Source organism: Thunnus thynnus, chromosome 17 (assembly GCF_963924715.1).
Source record: "Thunnus thynnus chromosome 17, fThuThy2.1, whole genome shotgun sequence".
NCBI lineage: Eukaryota > Metazoa > Chordata > Actinopteri > Scombriformes > Scombridae > Thunnus > Thunnus thynnus.
The window spans coordinates 18,745,073-18,767,150 of record NC_089533.1 but is presented as its reverse complement, the minus strand read 5'-3'; the positions used below and the strand labels follow the sequence as shown (position 1 = coordinate 18,767,150).

At 39.4% G+C, this 22,078-nt stretch overlaps 1 protein-coding gene across 22 annotated transcripts in view; it reads right to left on the bottom strand.

Moving 5' to 3' along the window:
- mapk8ip3 (mitogen-activated protein kinase 8 interacting protein 3) overlaps positions 1-17,351 on the bottom strand; it is a 32,491-nt gene extending 15,140 nt beyond the window's left edge. For 2 of the 22 annotated variants that reach the window (XM_067615494.1, XM_067615499.1), the window contains exons 1-12: positions 16,282-17,344; positions 11,734-11,854; positions 10,776-10,846; positions 9,867-9,958; positions 8,936-8,959; positions 6,347-6,497; positions 5,119-5,350; positions 4,575-4,677; positions 3,070-3,188; positions 2,179-2,190; positions 1,475-1,492; positions 92-149 (exon numbers count right to left, since the gene is read on the bottom strand). In XM_067615494.1, coding sequence (XP_067471595.1) covers positions 92-149; positions 1,475-1,492; positions 2,179-2,190; positions 3,070-3,188; positions 4,575-4,677; positions 5,119-5,350; positions 6,347-6,497; positions 8,936-8,959; positions 9,867-9,958; positions 10,776-10,846; positions 11,734-11,854; positions 16,282-16,587 — 1,307 coding nt within the window. In that variant the 5' untranslated portion in view covers positions 16,588-17,344. Of the gene's footprint in view, positions 1-91; positions 150-1,474; positions 1,493-2,178; positions 2,191-3,069; positions 3,189-4,574; positions 4,678-5,118; positions 5,351-6,346; positions 6,498-8,935; positions 8,960-9,866; positions 9,959-10,775; positions 10,847-11,733; positions 11,855-16,281 lie in introns of all 22 variants that reach the window. The other 20 variants (XM_067615495.1, XM_067615511.1, XM_067615500.1 and 17 more) reach the window with 17 other exon arrangements.
- Between the last annotated feature and the right edge of the window lie 4,727 nt (positions 17,352-22,078).

Below are 22,078 nucleotides of genomic sequence, written 5' to 3'. Positions count from 1 at the left end.
AGTTGGTATTGGACCCACTAGAATATTTTTTTGCCTTTGGATGAAAATCAACATCACACACTAACACACTCATCTTCTCTGTGTCTCTTACTTGGTCTCTAGGAGCTGTTTGTTCTCTGTCAGCAGGTTCTCCACCTCTTTGCCCATCCCTGAAACAGTCACAGTCACGTCTCTGTTACTCATCACACACAACAGACATCGTCCATAAATCAATCTACTGATCTGCAAGCAAAATGCATTTCCCATTGTGTTTGTGATGATGCTGCCTTTCAGACCCGATGTGAGACAAACCTCTACAAAAAGCAAAAAGTTTAAAAATCCAATAAAATTTAAATTAATGGACAGATTATTGAGTGTGTTAACAAGGAGATAAAATCAGGTTGAAAAGGGAGATTCCTTGTTAAATGAGTAGGTTATTTTTCTTTTTAATGGCAGAGACGGATGGACAGCTGAGAGATGACTTAGAGGATTTTAAATTTTTACAGCATTACTGAGCAGAAACTGTCATTTTTAGTGGGTTACTGACTGCTGGTGAGAACACTTTTGATGGATACTTTTCACTCAGTGAGGACACACAAATTCAGGAATTCAGTGTTAATGTCAAGGTCAACCTGTTCATTTTGTTACTACATCTTCTATTATTCAGTATTTTCACGTGCAAGCAGCAAGCACTGAGCAACATAAGCCAAGCACGCACAAAATTTAAAGCAGAAATTTCAACACCGACAGAAAATTCAGGACATGAGAACAAAAAACAAGCGAAACAAAAACATAAAAAAAAAAAAAAAGAGGTTCTTAGATTATAAAAGGCTGGTGAGTATTGTATGTATTGGTATTGTATACACAGGACACACAATTCTGCAAAGTTTAGGTGGTAGTTTGTATTCTGGCTGCGGAGGCAGAGAAATAAAAGGCTAATTTTTTGGGTTCAACTGGCAGTTTTAACCGCACTGGTCTAGATAACAAACCATTAACACCTGACACCTAACATCAATTTATTAGTGGTGATTTAGGCAGCCTGAAGCCATATTTTTCGATTTATTGATGACATGTTCTTATGCTTTCACACTCTGCTGATTATCATTTAAAAAAGAGGAGCAACACAACATCTGACTGGAATCATCTGACTGGCACAAATTCATTATCAAAGCCAGCTGAGCTTGTTGTCCAGACTTGTTTTCTTGATTCAGGGTTCAACACTGCCTCTGTACCATTAGACTCATGCTGATGTTTTATTCATGGTCACCACCACTGGCCGAATGTTTTCTACACAGCCCTTTGCAGGAGCTCGTTATTGAAAGAAAAGAAAAACTTGGTATGTGAGATGCAAAAGGTGGCAAAAAATATGAATATAAATATAAAGCCACACAAAAAAAGGAACCTGAAGGAAAAGCTAAAAGGCCAGGGAATGATATAACAAGCAAATGTGAGCAGAAGGATGAGCATAGTAATTCTGAAGGCAAGGGTGCCTTACCGAAGAAATCATCACGGACTGGAGGCAAAAGAAGAAGAAGATGGGAGAGGAGAGAGGGAGGAGATGGAAAGAGGAAGCGGAGAAGAGGAAAAAGAGGAGAGAGAGGATGCTAATAAGCATTTATTAAATTTGGACTGAAGAAGCGCAGCAGGGCGAAAGGACACAAAATGTGCTATCTGGCCCTCACACTGAAATAGGGTCAAGCAAGTGAATATTTATGTTACCCAACGCATTAGATGACTTATTCAAATATCAGCAAATTCATTTTAAAGTCCCAGTGAAACAGCATTTTTAAGAGCAGTTTGTGCATCTGTGAATTCTTGTCTTTCCTGTTTAAACATGAGGCTGGTGGGACATGATGCAGGTCATTTGAAGGCGATTGGATATCCGCCTGGGAGAGGAGTGCAGGTTTATTTAATAGGGGGGTAGGATTTTCAAAATTTTTTTATAATATACTTGATAGAAAACGAAAGATGTGGCAATAACTAAAGACTCATATAATTTCACTGTGACTTTAAAAGAATAAGAAACAACTGTTTTTCATAGATACTGGGCATCTATGGCACTGGCATCACCAAGTGGAAAATTAAATCTGAAGAAATGTGCTGATTAATATTTACTCTCCGAAGTGGAGTTTGGAGCAGAGAGGAGTCGAGAGAGAAAAAAGAAAAAAGATACCAACCAATGCATGTTCAGATACACACCTGAGAACTCGCCTATGGGTGTCACCAGCAGAAGCACATAAAGGGGAAAAAAAGGAAACGGGTGAGAGGTTAACAGATGGACAAAAAGACGGGTCAAACCTCCCTTCCTGTTTCTGCGACATAAAACTGACATCTTAGTTAAATAAATGAGTATAAACATTAAATAAACTGCTTTGGGAATCTGAAAAATATGATTTAACTTTTGAAATAGGCTGCATTATCGTGACTCTGCGTCTTAATAAAAAAAAAGGGGGGAGAAAAACAAACTAGAAAGAAAAATAAATAATAAAAGTAACACTGCATGAATGGGCAGCTGGGATTTGAGATGCAGCCAGTGTTGGATTGTATGGTTTTTCAGGATGACTGTGCAGTGACTGTGCAAGGATGAGCTGTTGTATTCCAGTCTTGGCCATGCAAGGTAAAAAAGTAATACTCAGTGCAGTGGCACATTCACACAGCCTCACATGGAGCTCCTGCCCTGCAGTAACGCAAAGCAAAAACAAACGCTGGCTTTGTGTAACGCGCACATGCATCCGCCCTTATTTCCTTTTCGTCTGGGTTTTCACTTATTCTGATATTACTGTGTAATATCACATGTTAGCATACAGGGGGAACTTTTACAGGCTTCACTTTCACAACTTGGAGGTAAGCAGTGATCACCTCAGGAGGAGGGGAAGGAGGCAGCGTTTTCCTTTATTTTTAAGAATTTCCTTTGGAGTGTAATACTCACCACCGACCAAAAGAGAGGAGACCACTAAGCTGTAACCAGCGACTTTGCAAAGTGATTCCATTGTACAGTTTGTTTGACTTGCCGATCTTTAAGGTTTTCTGATAAATATATTAACTAATGAATCCAGAAAAAAGTTATGACAACCAAGGTCCTGTTCGTACCTAGCAGCTCAGCGCCTGCATCTACATCTCCAATGATGTCCGACTTGGCGTCTTTGATCTCGTGGTAGAGAGAGTCCGTGTTGATGCCGAAGGCCTCGTTCACTATGCCCTGAGAGGGGCTGAAACACACAAATATTAGATATTTTAACTTCAGCTGTACGATTCAAGGATCTTCTATGAGCAACAGGCTTTTTTATGTGACATTTTGACTAGTTATAGTAGAAAAAGCAAACATGTTACTAATAACATTAATGAGGGCTGTGTTATGTTCAAGTGTCCCAGGAAGTCATGACACTGTGACAATGAGGCAGCATGCACAGTACCAGGACCCTGAAACTGATGCAGTTAAATGGATTTCAGCTATCATTCACTGTATTATATACACCTGTGATTTTTCCATTGGCCTTGTTTTGATGAAAAACTTTAAAGGATAAATATTTTTTTACATGTTTTAGCTTATTAGCTACAAATCTGCACTTGACTCTTAACTTGAAAAAGGACAAATGCAGACATGATGTTCACAGTGGTGCATTACGTAATTCAAGAAAGCAAGTATCTGCAAGTTGATTGTCATTTCACGGTTTAATGAATGGAAACCTTGAGGAAGAAAAAACACTGTTGTGAGCCTGTGACATCATGTGAAGTGTTTTGTGAAGTGTTTTAGTGAATGGGCTCAAATGTGCAAAAACACAGGTGTGGTCCTTTGTCTACTTTAACATAACTAGGTCAAATCGTACTCACAGCAGCAGCTCAGCTTCAACACAACTACCTGACTGTACTGTGACAAAATAATCCCGACTCAAAGCTTAATAAAATAAAACAAAATTTAATATATGCTGATCTGTTCATTTTAATACATTTATATTTATGTAAATGTGGTGATATATGTACATATAGAGCCCCAGAGGCAGGAATAATATCATCAAAATGCTACGGAGACATTAGAGCCAGCAGTAAATCTCCAAAGACAGATCACTTCATCGAATCACGTTCTCCCTGGGATGACGACTGATGTTGACCAACCGATCATCACAGCCACTAGCAGCCCGACTCCTGAGATGATCGGTTGGTCAATATCTGTAGTCTCACCCATCCAACAGCTCCTAACATCTCCAAAAACGTCAGAGCAAATTTCCAAATATGCGTTATTTGGATAAACAGACCACATATTGTAATTAACAGTCCTACAGCGAAAATTACAACAGCTTAATCTCCGCCATTGCTGCCGATTTGTGCGAAATGCATTCTGGGATACTTAGCTTCGGCGGCCTTCAGCCACCTTCGACTGACCAATGGTGTGACTTCATCACTCAGACACTTAGTAAGTCAGTCAGTCAGTGAGTCATGGACAGACATTCACGTTTACAGCGCTGGCCCAGCTGTTGCAGTCCAGCCAAAATTACATGCTGATCATGCTGCAGTTTTTATTAGTTCCAATAAAACATGACATTTTGGATTTTCACTGTATGTGCTGTGCGTGTAATGCAGCCACAGTGTAGTTGTACCTGTTTCCTCCTCCATACATACGGGGGTCCACACACATGTCCAGCTCAGGAGTAGAATCAATGATCTCCTGAAACTCAGACCACTCATCACTGCTTCCCATACCTGGAAAAAAAAAGACATACTGTAAATACACCAGAATTACAGTTTCAGTTCAGATTCAGTTGCACTTCAGAAAACAACAAACATTTTGGTGATAATTTTGTTGCAGCACTTACATGGAGGGTTTTTCAGACCGAAACTAAATATATAAATACATAAATAATAATATAATTAAGTACTTAAATAAATAAATAAATCATTATGTGCTCTACTGATTAATTGTCACCATAAATAAATCACAAATTAAATGAGACTTTAAACATAAAAATGTTAAATTTATTTGTGTATTTATTTATTTATTTAAGCATTTAATTATATAATTATTTATTTATTTATATCTGTTGTTTCGGCCCTTAAAAACCTCCATATACTCAAAACCTGGAGAGGGAGTAAAGCTTGACAGTTAGCTTTGAACTGAGGACGTATTTGGCGACTTGCTCTTACCGATGCTGACATTCCTGGTTTCCTGGGAAACTTGCACCTCCATGTTCCGGCTAAGCCGCTTGGCACTTTTCCTGCGGTTCCCAGTCCGTACGACATCAAACTCAGATTGTGGGGGGAAGCCCTCGTTGATGGGGGTGACGGTGGCGGAGGGGACGGAGGAGGTGGGTGTGTTGGACTTGCTTCCCGTGCTGCTGGGTGTGGCTGCCACTGAGTCGGACTCTGATCCATCCTCCTTGTTGTGGAGCAGCAGTGGTGTGAGACAGTGACAGAGGAACGAGAGACAAACAGCATTATATGAGCATCATATAGTGAAGGCAGGGTCAGGCATTAACTTTTAGCTTGAACACCTGAACACCTGTACAACTCATTTTATTTAGATTTATTGAAGAAGTTATTGCTGGTAAAATGATACCAGACACAGTCAATAATGACTACCTTTCTTGTAAGTAGCTCCATGTTTTGTGGAACATTTCCTTTCAGCGTTTCTCTGCTTCAAATTGTCATTATGAATGAAACGAGTGAGTTTAAGCATATATTTTCCATTTTGCATTCCTAATTGTAAACGTGTGAAGCCTGATTTTAGTCAGTTCTGGTGTGATGTTGAAAAATGTTGACTGTTCAGTGACTTCCTGTTGCATGAAACCCATTCATGTTAACCTGCATTTATACTCTCGGGATAATTTAAATAACTAAACACTAGGAGGAGCCACAACAAGAAAGCAACACTTTCCCATGTATTTATAAAACTCACCACTCACAAAGAGTTCAGCTGTGAATAGTTTTCTATCTTTTCTTACCTTGGCTGCTTCTCTCACTATATCTGCCATCAAATTGTATGAGAAGCTTAGTTTAAATAAAAGGAGGAACACTTGGAAACACAAGCTTCAACTTAAAGTGTAAACTAAAACATGAGGACACATGGAAGAAGCTCCACGATCACACAAAAAAGAATCACAGTTATAAAGAAAAGTCCATGGAAAAGCAATGTAGACCCCTGCTTGCTTGAGTCAACATATATACCTAACAAATCTGACTTTAAAGGGCAGATTTCCAAGTGATGGGAATAAAATAGTTTTCCTCTAAAGTGACACAAGCAGGCTTGAGGGGGAGGTGGTCCTTTTGGGTGTGGCTAGCAGGACGGGTAGCGGTAAAGCTGGCCCCTCCCCCTTCCACTCCCCAGGCTGCAGGTGTGGTCGTGGAGGAAAGACAGGGCCGCTGTTGGTCCCACCTGATAGGCGGAGCTGAAGGTAGACTGGCTGAGCTCGCTGACCTGCCAGATGTCTTTCCCAGGCATCATCCTAGCCACCCCCAGACCCCCACGTACCATGCCCTCGCCACTGGGGTACAGGCTCAATGACGGCGGCCGCTCCGCTTTGCTGCTGGCAGAGGAGACACAGAGAGGAGACTGTTAGTTATTCATTTATTAATTTACTTCCCTTTTCCTCTCCAGGGCTGCAGCCTATCCTGGCATGCATTAAAACAACCTGGACAATTTGCTAGTGCGTCACAGGGTTAAAAACAATCACTCACATTCATAACTATGGTAAACTTGCAGGAATAATTTGGCGTCTTGGGAAATGCACTTAGTTGCTTTCTTGCAGAGGGTTAAATGAGACGATCAATACCACTTTCATGTCTCATGTACACTAAATATGAAGCTAACAGTTACAGCCAGCAGCCAGTTAGCTTAGCTTAGCATTAAGACTGGAAACAGGGGGAAACAGGTAGCCTAGCTCTGTCCAAAGGTAGCAAAATTAAATGAGCAGCACTTCCAAAACTCTTTAATTAACATGATATATTTAATTTGTTTAATCTGGTTCAAAACAAGAAATAGCCTGGAACATGACCGTCATTTCTACACTTCAGCTGAACTGATTAAACAAACAAGACACAGCGTGTTAATTAGAAAGCTTTAGAGGCGCTGCTGTTGTTACCTTTGGACAGAGCCAGGCTAACTGTTTGCCTCTGTCTCCAGTGTTTGTACTAAGCTACGCTAACCAGCTGCTGGCTGTAGTTTCATATTTACTGTGCAGACACAAGAGTGGTATCAATCCTCTCGGCAAGAAAGCTAGTAAGTGCATTTCACAAGATGTCAAACTATTCCTTTAAAGAACAAGTCCACAATAAAGTCTGTCTTAAAACAACAGTCAAGAGAACAAATGACATTGAAATAGGTTTTTCTTGCTGTAATCAATCTGCCTGTTAATACTGGCCATTAGAGGATCCCTTCATAATGCACTTACAATGTAAGTGATGGGGGCCAAAATCCACAAAAAGTGCAAAAATGTATTAAAAGTTTATATGAAGCGAATATGAAGCTTCAGCCATCCAAATGAGTCAAATCAAGTAGATACATTTCAACGTCTTTTTAGTGCCAAAGTCCCCATTTTTGTTATTATACTTCCACCGCAGCTCAACAGGGAAACACTGTCCGAGGAAACACTAAGAGGGAATTTGATACTAAAAAGACTGTAAATGTGACAGATATCCACCTGATATGACTAACTCAGACCACTGAAGCCTCATATAAGCCTCAGATCAACTTTTAAATGCATTTTTGCACAAAATGACTGTGTGGACACACTGTAGATTTTGGCCTCCATCACTTACATTGAAAGCACATTTGTGAGGGGGATATTTTAACAGCCAGTATGAACAGGAGGAATGATTACAGTGAGGAAAACCCCTTTCAGTGTTCATATGGGCACCTGACTGTTGTTTTAAGAAAGACTTGAAAAATTGTGAACTTATCCTTTAAGGTCTCTAGCTCACCCAATCTGCATTTTTTGGGGGGGAGAAAACCAGAGCACCCAGAGGAAAAACACATTAACACAAGGAGGACACAGCAAAGGCTGCAATCAAACTCATGTCCTGATACATTAAAAAACAAGTAATATGTAAATAGAGCAAGACAGGGATTTTAGGGGAAAGTCAAATGGCCCACAAGCCCAACAAGGAGAAGAAATAAGGGCTCTGATGGCATGCAGTCCAGTTCACCAAGCCTAACATTGTCTTAATGTCTCATTAGCTTTCTTTATTTACTAGAGAGACACAGATTGGACCAAATGCAAGTCATTTAAACAGGCAGAGCCGGCACTACAGGCACATACATACATTATATAGAATACCACAACTATAACATCAAACAAAAGTTTTAAGGTATTCCTACAAAAGTACCGTACAAGTATCGGTTGATTGAATAGATGATTAACTACATGCAGTTTTCGGTTGAATGATGCCTGAACAAAACTGACTGAAACAAAACTTACAAAACTTTTGATGTAAAGTTAAATAAAATCTTGTTTTTTCTACCACATCAGACAACGATACAAATTAAAAAAGTTCAAGCAACTCTTAGAAGATAACATACTATACGGCCTACAGCAAGCACAGATTACTTCTTCACTCAAAATTAATGCATATCCTTATAATTGCATCCTCTTTGCACACAGTACATGAATGTTTTGCTTTTGGAAGAGAGACAGACAAACAGACAAGCAGAGCAGACAGGAAACATACAAACACATGAGGGAGAAAGTAGACAGAGAAAACTGGACAACATGACCTTCGTATCATTCCTTATTTCATTATTTGTCGTTCAAATGCAACATTATCGATACATACGGGAAAATAAACAGCTGTTACAGGCAACAACGACTAATTAGCAAAAAGCATAAATGAACATTTCTTTGTACAAGACGCTGAGGCACGGCAAAGGTATGAGAAGGGGCATCAGCAAAGTCCAAGCAGGCCGGTTTAGATGGCAGAGCTGAGGGAAAAGGTGTGAGGGCAGTTTTTGGGACCATGTTGGATTTACCTTTTCCTCCATGTGTGGCGTTGACTGTGCAAACAGCAGCACAGAGAGCAAGCCAGCAAGACAGACAAGACAGACAGACACTGATTAGAGAGAGAAAGCAGACAGGAACATGCCATGACACATGAACGCACACAAACACACACACACACACTTTTTCACCTTCATAAGTCACGCTACAAATATTTTTACAAGTCTGAAAAGTCTTAAAAGATGTTCTATTCTTATTCTTCTTATTAAATCTGCCTCTGATAATCAGATGTTAACTAGATTTCAAAGCAGTCCCTATTGTATCAAAAAGTACTGAATCTCGTAAGCCTCATTGGTGTTTCACATGCAACCATCCCAAAAAATCCCAAAAAAATCATGAGCAAAGATCAGCCCTGTTCAGTGCTCTATTTTTAACAGTCACTGAAGATTTGTAGGATTAGTGTGCTTTTGATAAGACACTGTGGCTGAATAGATTTTTAGGGATACTATAGTGAACATGTTGCAGGAGGCGACTAATCTGCAGTTCAGCTACAGAGGCTTCACCAGATGTCCCGCTCCTCGTCTTGTTTTGTGCTCATAAATATTCAGGACTCATGAGCGACGGACAACTGCTGAAAACTGCAAGCTGGCGAATGAACTCCAAACTTTCTTTTTTTTCTAATTATTTCCCACAAGGCACGTAATGGCTGCTGTTCTCTGTATGTCGCCTCTCCTCTTTGTCAGCAGGCAGCACCAGCTGTTTATCGTGGCTCCTGACAAACATAAATGCCAGCATCGACGCAGCGAGCATGTAGAAGCATGAGCAGCCTGATACATTCAGGACAAAACACGAAACATCAGCAACAAGACGACGGGTGACAGTTACAGTTCAAATCAACACAAAAAAATATAGATACACATGACCTTTACACTCCCACATCAACACGCACAAACATCAACTCACGTTCGTCCACAGCCGGGGCCGTCTGATTGGCTGTTGCTCCCTGCCTGCTGTATTTTGGACCGCTCTATGTGCTCCACGTACGTCTGAATCATCTGTGATCCATGATGGCAAGAAAATGAAGAGATGTGAGAAAAGAGGGAGAGGAAGATGACATGGACTGTTGAGTAAAGGTGTTGCAGTGATTTAATTACAAAAATCTGTAAACTACTCCACCTTAGTATCACAATAACTAAATTGTGAGACTGTAGAGCTCAAAGTAACTTTATCGTGGCTTTTGCATATTGCTTTTTATTCACTACAAATCACTTACAACTGATGTTAATGCCAACTGTTTTTCTTTCCACACACAGTCTTGTTTTTGATGTTTTGTCTTCTTTCTACTCTCCAGGCAGCCATTGTTTTCCACTCACTTCACTTTGATTTGAGGATCAATTTGCAGAGATTTGTGTGAGATAATCCATCAAAGCAACAAACATGTCTGATTTTACTTTTGTTACATTATCAGTGCGTGGTAATACAATTTATACCTTTCAAATTCATTTGCACTTACAAGTGCATTTTCATCTGAAACCAATGGCTGTCTGGAATGTAGGAGAAAAAAAGCCATTGAGAATGTGAATTAATGTGACATGGTTTTGAAGTAAAAAGTATGTGTTTTGGCCTAAAACATGCAAAAACATTGGTTTGCTCCTTAACTGCAATATTTTGTCTCATTGAGTAAATGGTTTTAACATTTTAGTGTGATAATATTGACAGTATTCAAATGTTGTGGTGGATTTTGGAGCAATAGTAATGTAATAAATCATGTTAGAAATATGAGATGAATATGAAAGTCCAGTTAAAAAAGTAGATTTTCTAACTTTTGACAAATGTGGCGAAAGAGGCATCAGGTTGTACGTTTGCTCTCACCTCAGTGTGGCGCTGGTGCAGAGCGTTGTACTCTTTCTTCATGTCTGATTCTCTCTCTTCCAACCGAGTGACTGAAAGACAGACAGACAACTGCTCAACAGCAAGAAACCAGGAGGGACTCTTCAAATGATAACAAAGTGAAAAGGTAATGAGTTCAAATAGCTCTGAATCTAATCCTCACCAATTGGCAACATCATGTGATATTTTGTCACCAATTAAACATGAAGGCTTGGCTTTCATGACAATGGACAGAGTGTAGAATACGACAAACCTAAGTGAAGTTTTTCAACTAGTATTTAATCTTATTATTTGCCGTTTGCTATGTATTTAAAATGCTGAACTATGTAGGTATAAACTCTAATAGAAAAACATCGAGAAAAACCCACACATTAAGGGTAGATAATGAAATAAAAATAAAACTTAACAGCCAATTAAATATGTGTGCCATTACTCATACGGTTCTGACATGTGAAAAAAAAGTAAATCGGGTGTTAGTTCAAAAGCACCAACAATCTAAAAATATAATGTCCTCCAGCTGCAGTGTGTCTACTTCCCTTTCCATCTTCCTCATAGAACTAAAATGGAAATGTATTCTTCAGCTTGAGTGTTACTTTTTCTTTTCTTTGTGTATCTGTAGAAAAACAGCTTGAAGGACTCGAATTTGGTCTCAGCACCAATTTTTCATGTTTTACATTTCATTCATCTTCTTTTCTTGGTCAAACTGGACGTTGATTCAACCCTTCTCCAGCATAAATAAAAGCATTTTTTTTAAACGTGTCTTGTCTCGCTTCTATTTTCCCTGGTCTTGACTTAAAATCTAAACATAGTATTGGAATTAACTTTCACTGATTTCAGCTCTGCCCGGGACATTCATCAATAGGAGCCACATGTGCTGCACGTACAGTATATTATGGGAACATACAGTAAATGTTTGTGGTAAAGACGTGTGTCCACTCACTTTGATCAGAATAGTTCTTTGTCTTGAGCTCCAGCTGTTTCCCCTGCAGCTCCAGAAACTCCACCTGTATCTGCAGGTCCTTCTTCTCAGCTTCCAACGCATCCTCGAATTCAATGAATTTCTGATAGAGGACATATGAAATCAATTCACAAACTGTACTTTAAGTGACAATTATATAATATTTCAACTATTGGATACACATTTTATTTGTGTAATTAATAGGGAAAGAAACACAACATGCTATGATCACTATGCTTGTGGCCAATACATCAATTTGTATTGTAATTATGAAATTGTTTGCAGCAGATATGTTGAATAATCACCTTTCAGGACAAGGCACAGGTTCAAAAACTAAAAAAAGAATAAGGTAATTATCAAAGCCTCCAGAAAGGTTGGAGTTGGTCAGGAGCTCTGTAAGAAATCTCCATTTGTCCCACAGTGTTCACATAAACTCTGCAACTGAGCAGCCAGAAGAGGTAAACACAGAGTTGCCTACTTCCTTTTCACACTGCCTGTGTTTTTTTTATAAAGCTGTTCACAATGACGTCCTTTTTTCAGTGCAGCAAGTCCATGAAGTCTTAATACTGTAATCCTCTGACTGCAGGGAGACCATGGAACCAGGAATATGCAGCAGATATGCAGCACACAGAAAGCCAACGGCTGAATTATGATCACCCTTTGAAAATACAACTAGCATTGATATATTAAGACACAGGAGAACAACAATCCTTGTTGTGTGTAGAGTTGATTTTAGCAGGTAAATAAACAAACACGTCAGTCCCTTCAGCTGCTGACTGTCTCCACCTCTGAAGGTGAGAGTTAGCTGCAATATCACAGAGATGTGACTCTACCTACGTATTAGCCAATTTAACAAGACGGGTTTCTGTAGCAAAACACCTTAATTAATCACAAAAATGTGACTCAATTAAAGGTGAATTTGTATCTTACTATTCATTACCAAAGTGTTTAAACAGGCTTCATCCTGTGTTGTTTTTGTACCCTTTACTACCAATGAAATACCTGAAAATCTGACTATACACACACAATCTTTTCCATCTCTCATAACATTTGATATTCATACCTGAGGGACAGCATGGTCTGTTTTCTAAACTGTTTGCTAAAAATGTAATTGTTCACCTGATGACAGAACAAAAAGAATAAATCTCATCTAAACAGACAAAAGCAGAAATGTCTTCTACTCCTAATGGGTGTCTTTTTTTGACTGAAATTATAATAGGGAACAAAACCTGTAGTATTCAGGTAATAATATCCTCATGCCCTTGGGCTGCGAACACGTCTTTCAGTAACGCCCTTCAAATGCACTCTGCTGTTAACTGCTTTTACCTGAATCAAACACATAACCTCTCTAGTACTTCTCTAGTGGTAGTGCTTTTGTGACATGGGATTGTCAAAATTACATTTCATTAACATAAACAATAATTACACAGGTTAATTGAAAAAATGTACATATTTATGGGCTGGAATATTGTGTTATTCTGTCCTGTATGAATTATTCATGAAGTAGCCTTGTGATGAGTGCAGCTTATGTGCTTCACTGACAAACCAGAGCTCCGTTAAGTGCATTTGATTGCAGTGTGGTCACACTTTCTACTACGCCCCCCTGCAGAGAGAGTGAACTGACAACACCATGAAAATAATGACATGCGGTAACTGTCCATTCAAATACGTTTCATTGGTTGTGTCTTCTTTTTCTTTTGTCTCAATTATTGATCAGAGCTGACAAGTTCAATCAGTCGTTGGTGTATATTTGACTACAGCAAATCAGATCCAGAGAAAAGGTGATGAGAACATGATCAGATAGAGCTGAGTGATGGCTAATCTATTTCTGTCATCACGCTGTGAGAAGTGTCAGAATGAGACAGAAAACTGCGCAGCAACAAAGATGCGACAAAATTAGTTAACGCCACTTGAATAACTGTGATCCTGGATATCGTAGTGAAGGCCTCACGAGGAGACAGGGAGTTGTTTGCTTTGTTTACCATCAGCTAGAGCTTAATAACCTTGTAATCTGAGCCGCTTTTTGCTCGTTGCTACCAGTGTCTTGCTCCCAGTGTGCACTATTGTTTTCCTCAGGCTCTGAGACTCTCTCTCACTCTGCTCTTTTTTTCTCATCAGCCTCCGTGTCTCTCTCTCTTGCTATCTCTCTCTCTTTCTCTCTCTCTCTCTCTCTCTGTCCGACCGGGCCTGTGAGTTCACTCGCTCATCCTGCAGCTCTCTAAACCTCCGTCTATTTCCTTTTTTTTGCTGCTATTGTTGCTCTGCCTCTGCCGCTCCTCATAAGCACAAATCAGGTTACAGTGCCAGGCTCCCTCAGTGTGCTCTGTGTACTATTGATTTCCTATAATTCCCCACCCCTCGCACGTCGTCCCATCCCCCTTTGTGCCCCTCTTACAGTCACACAAAACTGTCTCTCTGTTTATTTGTTGCATTCAAATTTGTCACCTAATTTGAGCAGAGATGTAAATCCGCTTCGGTCAACAGCTGCAAGCACAACCTTGCATTGAAAAGAAACCTGAATGCCAAAAACATCAAGAAAAAGATCATTGAATGATATTAAAATCTAAATTAATTATCAATTACAAAGTTAATTTCAAGATTTTGTGGGAAGACAGTCTGCTCTTAAAGCATGTTTTGGTGTATCAAGCTGGCCAATAGTCTTTTTCTTATTGCACAAAAACATATTACAGGCCTTGATATCTGATTTCCACTAAATCCAGACACATCTCTGCAATATGTTTTCACTTAAATGAGACACAGAACAGTGTATGTTAGGGGATATGATATCATTATTTCTATTTTCTCTTCACCAGCAGTTATCATATGAATACTCTCAGTTTCAGTATTGGCACAACTGTTCAGAAAAAAATGAAAAAACCCATCAGGACCCGTCATTAAAAACAAGAGCTCCAGCTGGCTCAGCACCAACTGTTACCTGCAGGAGTTATTTCCAGCTAATACTTAAAATGCGAGCATGTTTTTAAGGTAAATGAGCTTTTTCTGTCATGAAATGAAAATAAGCTTAAATATGCTTACACTGAAATATTAACATCAACCAACAAGCCTTTTCTAAATTAACAGCTTAAAGTGAAAACAAACTAGATAAAGTGACATAGGGAGAAAACACAGAGGGGAGAACAGATGATGAAACAGACTAAAAGCTGAGCTAAGCTGATACTAGCAGAGCTGCCAGTGATATGCTGAGGCCTCTTTGGATGGGAGGAGGATTAAAGTTGCTTTATGATGCCTGCTGGATCCCACGGCTGCTGTGACACCGGTCACAGAAAGACAGTGGTGGGGGAAAAAGATTTGCTGGAGGTGGAGTTTAACCGGTAATGTAATAGCTCCATATGGATGTCCGCTTTTATTGTTTGTGTCCCTGTTCTTGCAATGTTTTCGGTTGTGAACGCCCACTCGGGAGTCGTGCTTACATCCATCGTCTGTTTCAGCTGACTGTCCCTTTATCACCAGATACTGTACGTACTGCTATCGAGTCCTTACTTTCTGTTTGCATATTGGGTGATTTTGCATTTGCATATGAGACTCAGCTCAAGTATAAATTGGAAAAGAGAGCTAAAAATAAAGTCAATTTCTGTTTTATAGGTGTGTTACTGTTGTTAGAAGAAGGGTTATTATTTGCAGTGGTGGAGGCACTGTTAGTGGTAGAAGTTGCTCTGACAGTAACATCTGTAATAGTACACATTGGGAAAGATCCAGTGGTAGTACAGAAGTATTAACAGACATAGTAGTAGAAGTGGAAGCAGCACCTATTCAGGCTGGAATACAAATGCTTCATTCTGCGATCAATAACAATGTGTTTGGACTGAACCTCTGAGTACTGTTTACTTGCATGTAAGGTGGTCTACATGCATATTAACTCTGCTACAACCGTATCCTAAAGAAACATTCCTCCACTAATATGCAGACAGTGTATCTGTGTCTGACCACAACATCTAAGCTTACATGGTATAATATCAGTTAAATGTCCCTGGAAATCAGCTAAACAGATTTAAATTAAGTAGTTTACTTTTCCTTGAATTGTGAAGTATCCTATATAGCATTTTTGCAGGATTTTATACTTTTGCTTCACTAAATTTCAGACTTTGCATTACATTCTCACCAAGTTACTTATTGAGTAAAAACAAAGTCTTTGATATTTTTACATGAGTATAGTTTTGGTACAACTATCATTTAAGGAAGGTGAAGTATTTTTTACACAGTAAGAAACAGTTTTAGTACATCGTCAACAAATGGAGTATTATAGGTAGTTGTACTAAAATACACTATCACGTGCTTCTAAATTTTATCACAACAGATGTTCTTTTAACAGCTTTAAGAGACACAATAATGGTCGGCAATGAATTGAAACTAAAAATAAACTGAACACTCTCATGTCACAGGCCTAAACATGAGTCACATGTCCGGTGAAGCCTCTCCGCTCAGACAGGAGCACCGTGACTACGGAGAAGCAGCAGGAAGTTGGATGTGATGATGCGGCTGGAGGCCCAGCCAGTGCCGGGGGTTACTCACCTCCTCTGCCTGCTTGCGCAGCGCTTTCTCCCTTTCATACTGGGTGATGAGCTGCTCGTTGTCCTCCTTCAGCAGCTCAAGCTCCACTTCGTGCTCCTGGTTCTCGGTCAGCACCGCGTCCAGGTTCTCCAGGACGTTCACGACCAGCGGCATCAGCTCCTTCACCACCTCCTCGTCATAGCTGCGGATCAGCCGCTCGAACTCCCGGTAGATGCTGTTGGCCAGGCCCGACACCCGCTCCGACATCACGGAGCCGGAGCCGTAGTCGTCCTGATAGACCACCTCGTCTATCTGCAGCTCCATCATCTTGGCAGCTGGAGCCGGCTTCTGTTTTCCAGATGAGGAGGCTGCGCTCAAACAGTTTTTCAGGCCTGTAAGGCGAGACTGTTACAGGTTTTGGATCCGGTCAGCACAGGAGAAGGGGGACATGCAATCACAGTCTTTCCTCAAATAAAAATAATAATAATAAAAAAAACACTTATGCCATCTTGCAGCAGCACATATTTACTTCAACTGACTGTTGTTGTGTGACGGCGCATAACCTTGAGCTCGGTACTGAAAATATATTTATATTTTGATGTAAAGAGGGCCCCCTCCTCCTCCACCGCCAGCCCGTTGTATCGCCTCCAGACGCGGCCCTGCTATCGCTCTCCTCCCGAAGAGAGCATCTGATCTCAGCGGGCGTGGGGTGGGCCAGCCTGTGGATCGGCCCTCGCTGAGTCCATGCCGAGGAACGAAATACCCCCGTCGATAATATTGCACCTGCCTCTCAGCAGCCGCAGCCATGGACCCCAGCCATTACTGGCAGGGGAAATAAATAAATAAATAGTTAAATAAATAATCTAACGCTCCCGATCCCCGCCGACGCCCGATCCGCCTCTATAATATCGTTTCTTCCATGTTTTGTCCCCCCGTTGCAGCGGGCTGCCGATGCTGCTGGCCAGGCTCGGGCGTTGATGGTGATGTCTCCCTATGGGAGAGGCTCTCCCTGCTGTTCAGATGGAGGAGCCAGCTGACCGACTCTGGATGACGTCACACCGTCTGCATTGAACGAGCGGACTGACTGCGTCAAGTCAGACACGCGACACCGGAAGTCACTTTCGAGGATTCAAAGTAGAGCTGCAGAGAGCAGATTAAAGGTGAAATTCATGCTCACGTGGTTGTTGGATATGATAACGATATATTCTCAGCTTTTCAATGATGCCAAGATGATTTATCTTTTTTACTTCTGGATATATTTTTTACAACCGAATTATTTAAATGTTCGAATGTAATTTAGATAGTAAGTGCTATATCCTTAAAGATCCCCTCCACACATGTATTAAGACATATAAACATACATAAATATATAAATATATTCCCATAAAAATGTATAATTACCTCTTTAAAATCCTTAAGATTACATCTGCTCCTCCCTCATTAAAGAGTCCAGAATCTGTGAATATGTAATATTTTTAATTTCAAAAGATTAACTGCTGGACATAAGATATCTCCTGCTTCACTGTAAAGTAAGTTCTCAGTGTTTGTGCACTGGAGGCTTCAAGTTTCCACATCACACCTGTGTAAATTGAATACTGGACCATGTTTGACTTCCAGACTAGTTGTGATGTCACAAAACCTGCTTGTAGGCCACAAAAAAATCTGATTTTCAGTGAGCTCAGAGAAACTTCCCATTTTCAGCATGAATGTGAAAACAGCCTCCTAGTGTCAAACTCTGCACATTCATCATTCTGCACAGTGAAGCTCAAACATTAAACTGTAGCAACAAGAAGAAAAACATATTTTTGAGTGGAAGTCAAACATAAATCTTCATTTACAGCTCGTATAGGGTCAGATTACCATTTTAAGTATACGCAGCTTGTTATTCTTCTCCTCATATGTTTTTTATTGGGTTAGTTTATTCTTTTCTGCAGCTATTGTCAGAAGATTACGGTAATATTCTGAAGCTTTACTAGTCTGTCGCCGGGATTGTAGAAACACTGAGGTCATGAGTCTAAATTCCTCTGGCAAAACCCACAAAATGTTTGACTGGACACCAGTCTTTTTGTTTGATTTTCCCTTCTTTGCCAACAGTCACATATCAACAGCTTTAAAACTCCACCTGGCTGTAATCCATCACTGTAGAGCTTGAAGTCCTGCTTGGATCATTAAAACCCACAGATTCTAAGATTAATGTCTTCAGTGGTAGCTACAGCCCTGTCTTTTGCAAGCAAGGAGTTAGGTTATAGAATCACATGCATGTCAATCATTTTATTCTGGAGGTTAAAACCGGAAGTTGTATCTCTTCCTTTACTATCTTACCCCACTTAACACAAGTCTGCAGCCGTACTTGGTGCTAGAATTAATAATAATGACAATGCACTCTCCAAACAGGATATAAAATGCTTCGCAATCTACACAAACAACAGCAACTGTACATGACTAATTAAAATCTTATTATTACATTATTTTTAAAGTTAAAGGTAAACAGTTGTGATTATAATACATATTTCCCATCTGACAAAAGAACATCTGAGTTAAAGAACCTTACTTTAAAGCAGCTTATCCACAGAGAACAGCTCAAATTGTCTGAACTAATGGCGACTAAAATGTGTCTTCTTATCAATTAAAAAGTTGTGTTTTCAAAAGGTTTTGTGTCCAGGTGTTGCCAGCAACAGACCAGTCGACTTTACATGTACATTAAAGCTTAGTGTAACAGGGTCTGCATATGAGAACAAGTCATGAACACGTGTAGGTTTGTACAAAGGAGGAAACTGAGTCAACAGTTCTGTTCCTGAAAAAAAACTCAGTTAAACTCAATTACTCAGTTTGATTATACAGTGAAAACTGATAAAAATGCAGCTCAAAGGCGAGAATCAGTCATCATATCAAAATCATGACTGAGTTTAAGAGGCTGCAGAAAGAGAATATGTTCCTTAGAATAATTATTTCACCTTCTGAAATTATACTTTGCAAACTACAGTCACTACGACAAACAATTTTCAAACTGCAGCCAGTGTAAAAATAGTAAAAATCTTGCAATCAAATCCTAGTTAAGAATGTATAATGAAGTATAAAAAATAAAAATACACAATGCAGAAACATAAACACTGTGAGTGTTATATTATTATGTGAATCATTGGAATATTATTATTATTAATGTATCAGTGTGTAAGTAACATTTTACTATTGTAGCTGCTCAACTGTTTCATATACTGTTGGGCAGTTGAATCTATAACAATGCAGCACATTTTATAAGATCATCATATGTTTGGTATTAAAAATGTAATTTTTACAGTAACCAGTTGTCAATATATGTCCAGTAGTTGTGTAAAAAGTGGAAAATCTGAATTAGAATATAAATTGGCATAAAATGTTCATCGACCGTTACTCAACTACAGTATCTCAAATGTGTAGTGAATTACAGCACTTGAGTAAATGCACTTAGTTATGTTCCACTACTATCAACAGTGAACTCAGCAGGAATATTAAGAGTCTTCAGAGGAGCATTTATATATCTATTTTTAATAGGTGGGGTTTGCTCCTCCAAATCCTTGCCTTGAAATCCAAAAGTCAGCATTCAGCATGTTGATGACTTGCTATTTGCTTCAAAAGATGGCGCTGAAGTGCCACACAGTGAATGCTGCTCAATTAAAATAAATGATACAATGGATCAATACACCAGCAGCCTCAGGTTGAAATGAATACATAATGAGACAACGTTACAGCTAAAATCAATTAAGATCAGAATTTTTCACACCTGAATACTAACATGGTCTGAAGAGGGTCTTACCTCCTCAGGTTTTTTCCATGACAGATTTGATCGAGGCGGAGCCGATGTTATCTTTCTACAGTCAAGTCTATTCAGGTACTTGGAGAAAATGCATTTCACTCTGCAAAAGAGGTGAACAAAGATGAAAAATCTTCCTGCATAAAAAGGGAGGAATATCTCCCAATATGTATATTTTATACACATTAAAACTAATTGGATGTTAAAATAAACCAAGTAACATTACTGCATGCATTAGATGGAAAATATAACAAAGCTTATCACAGAAGGCCTGATGAGCATCAACCTTTGAAGATGGTCTTGAGTCATATTCAGTCTTTGCCTATAAATGTAGACTCACATTTCCAACACTAATAATATCATCAACAAGTAATAAAAAAAACCCCTAAAAAGACCAATGACTTTAAATAAAAAGAAGGGATGGTTACAGCAACAAGACCCCACATACTGGACAGCGTGCCCCGTATGAAAATCACCTCCAGGCAGTAACATTTAAAAAAGGAAAGGAGTCCAGTAGAGAGCAGACATCTTTCACTTAAACTGTCGTTCAGTGAGTGCAGCTTGGGCTATTGTTCATTGCGGAGGGGATTGACAATGGAGACAAAAACTGGTCAATGAAGCAGAAGAAAACAAAACCAAGTGGGTAGATAAGGGGCCCACTAAGACAAATTAACCTTAACTCTTTTCAAGTTCAACATTTATTTCCAACTAAACAGCACAACAAAATGTAGAAATACTAAATACTTTAGAAAGTTTCACCTTACATACATCATGTGTAGCAGATGCAGGCGGGAGGTTAGCAAGGTAAACTTCAGCCTCACACTGTATGTTTTCAGACTTGCCTTGTAGTGTTGGCACAACTCAACGCAGGGCATCTCTGGGTTCACATGTAACTGTGATGAGGTCTAAATGATCAAACCACATATGGTTCGCTTCAAGTTGCTGCTCTGAAAGAGACACAGCAGTATTAATATACAACTTGCATATCAAGCAAATGTTTTTAGATAATCAAAACAGTTGTTCAAAAATGGAGATAATTCAAGTCAGAAAAACAAGAAACAAGCTAAACCATAGAAAGAAAATAAACTCTTAAATTGATGAATATGACTCCATGTCTTTTTGTCAGTTGGGATTTTTTTTCATCCGCACAGAGCTTCAGTTGTCCTTCTTGTTTCCCTCGGTAGGTGGCAGTGAAATACTGTCAATATTTACATTTCACACTATTCATCAGTTTTCTTCAGAGGTTTACAGCAGAAGGTGGGTGGTCCGTCGCAACCAGCAAGCAGTTTGAGGTTTAGGCCTACTCATTGCTGTTGCACCAAAATGAAGAAAACAGACTCATAGTTACATAAACTTTAACAAACCTGGTTTGGTTTGTGAAAAAATTAAATAAAGCAGAATGTGTTTGTGCACAAAATGTTCTCTTAGATCACATAATTTGCTTGGCCAATTAAGATCTTTGTATTTAATTTGTTTTTTTTGTTGTTTAAGTTATTACCCATGTGGTTACAATAAGCACCATAAAACATCACATTTCTAAAGTGATGGTTCAAAAAATGAACAATTAATATTGTATAGAGAAGAAAGTGGATTCATGCTGAAATTTCTCATCTCTGGTTGTTTTTGTCAATAAATCACAAATTTCTTTACATCAAGGTGGTGCGAAGGTCATATAAACTTCTTAAGCAGTAAATATATGCAGCTTGTTAAAACGCAGCAAATCAGAATAATGAAAACACCTGTACAGCTGTGGCGCTGATCTGATCGCTTGTCCATGTTGTCACTGCATGCACACTGCTGTTTACTGCTCAGTACCATCATTTGAAGTCAACTGAGTCATGAGTAGCTTGTCTGTTTGCTCTTTTATCACACACCACTGCACAGTAATTATGGTTACACTGCTGCCCACAGTCTTCCTCAAACTCCATTCATTGATCCTCAGGAAACATTAGCTGAAAGCTCTCTTACAGACAACCTGCATGTGAAAGGCGCTCTGGTTATTCAAGACTCTCAAGATAATCGTCCAAG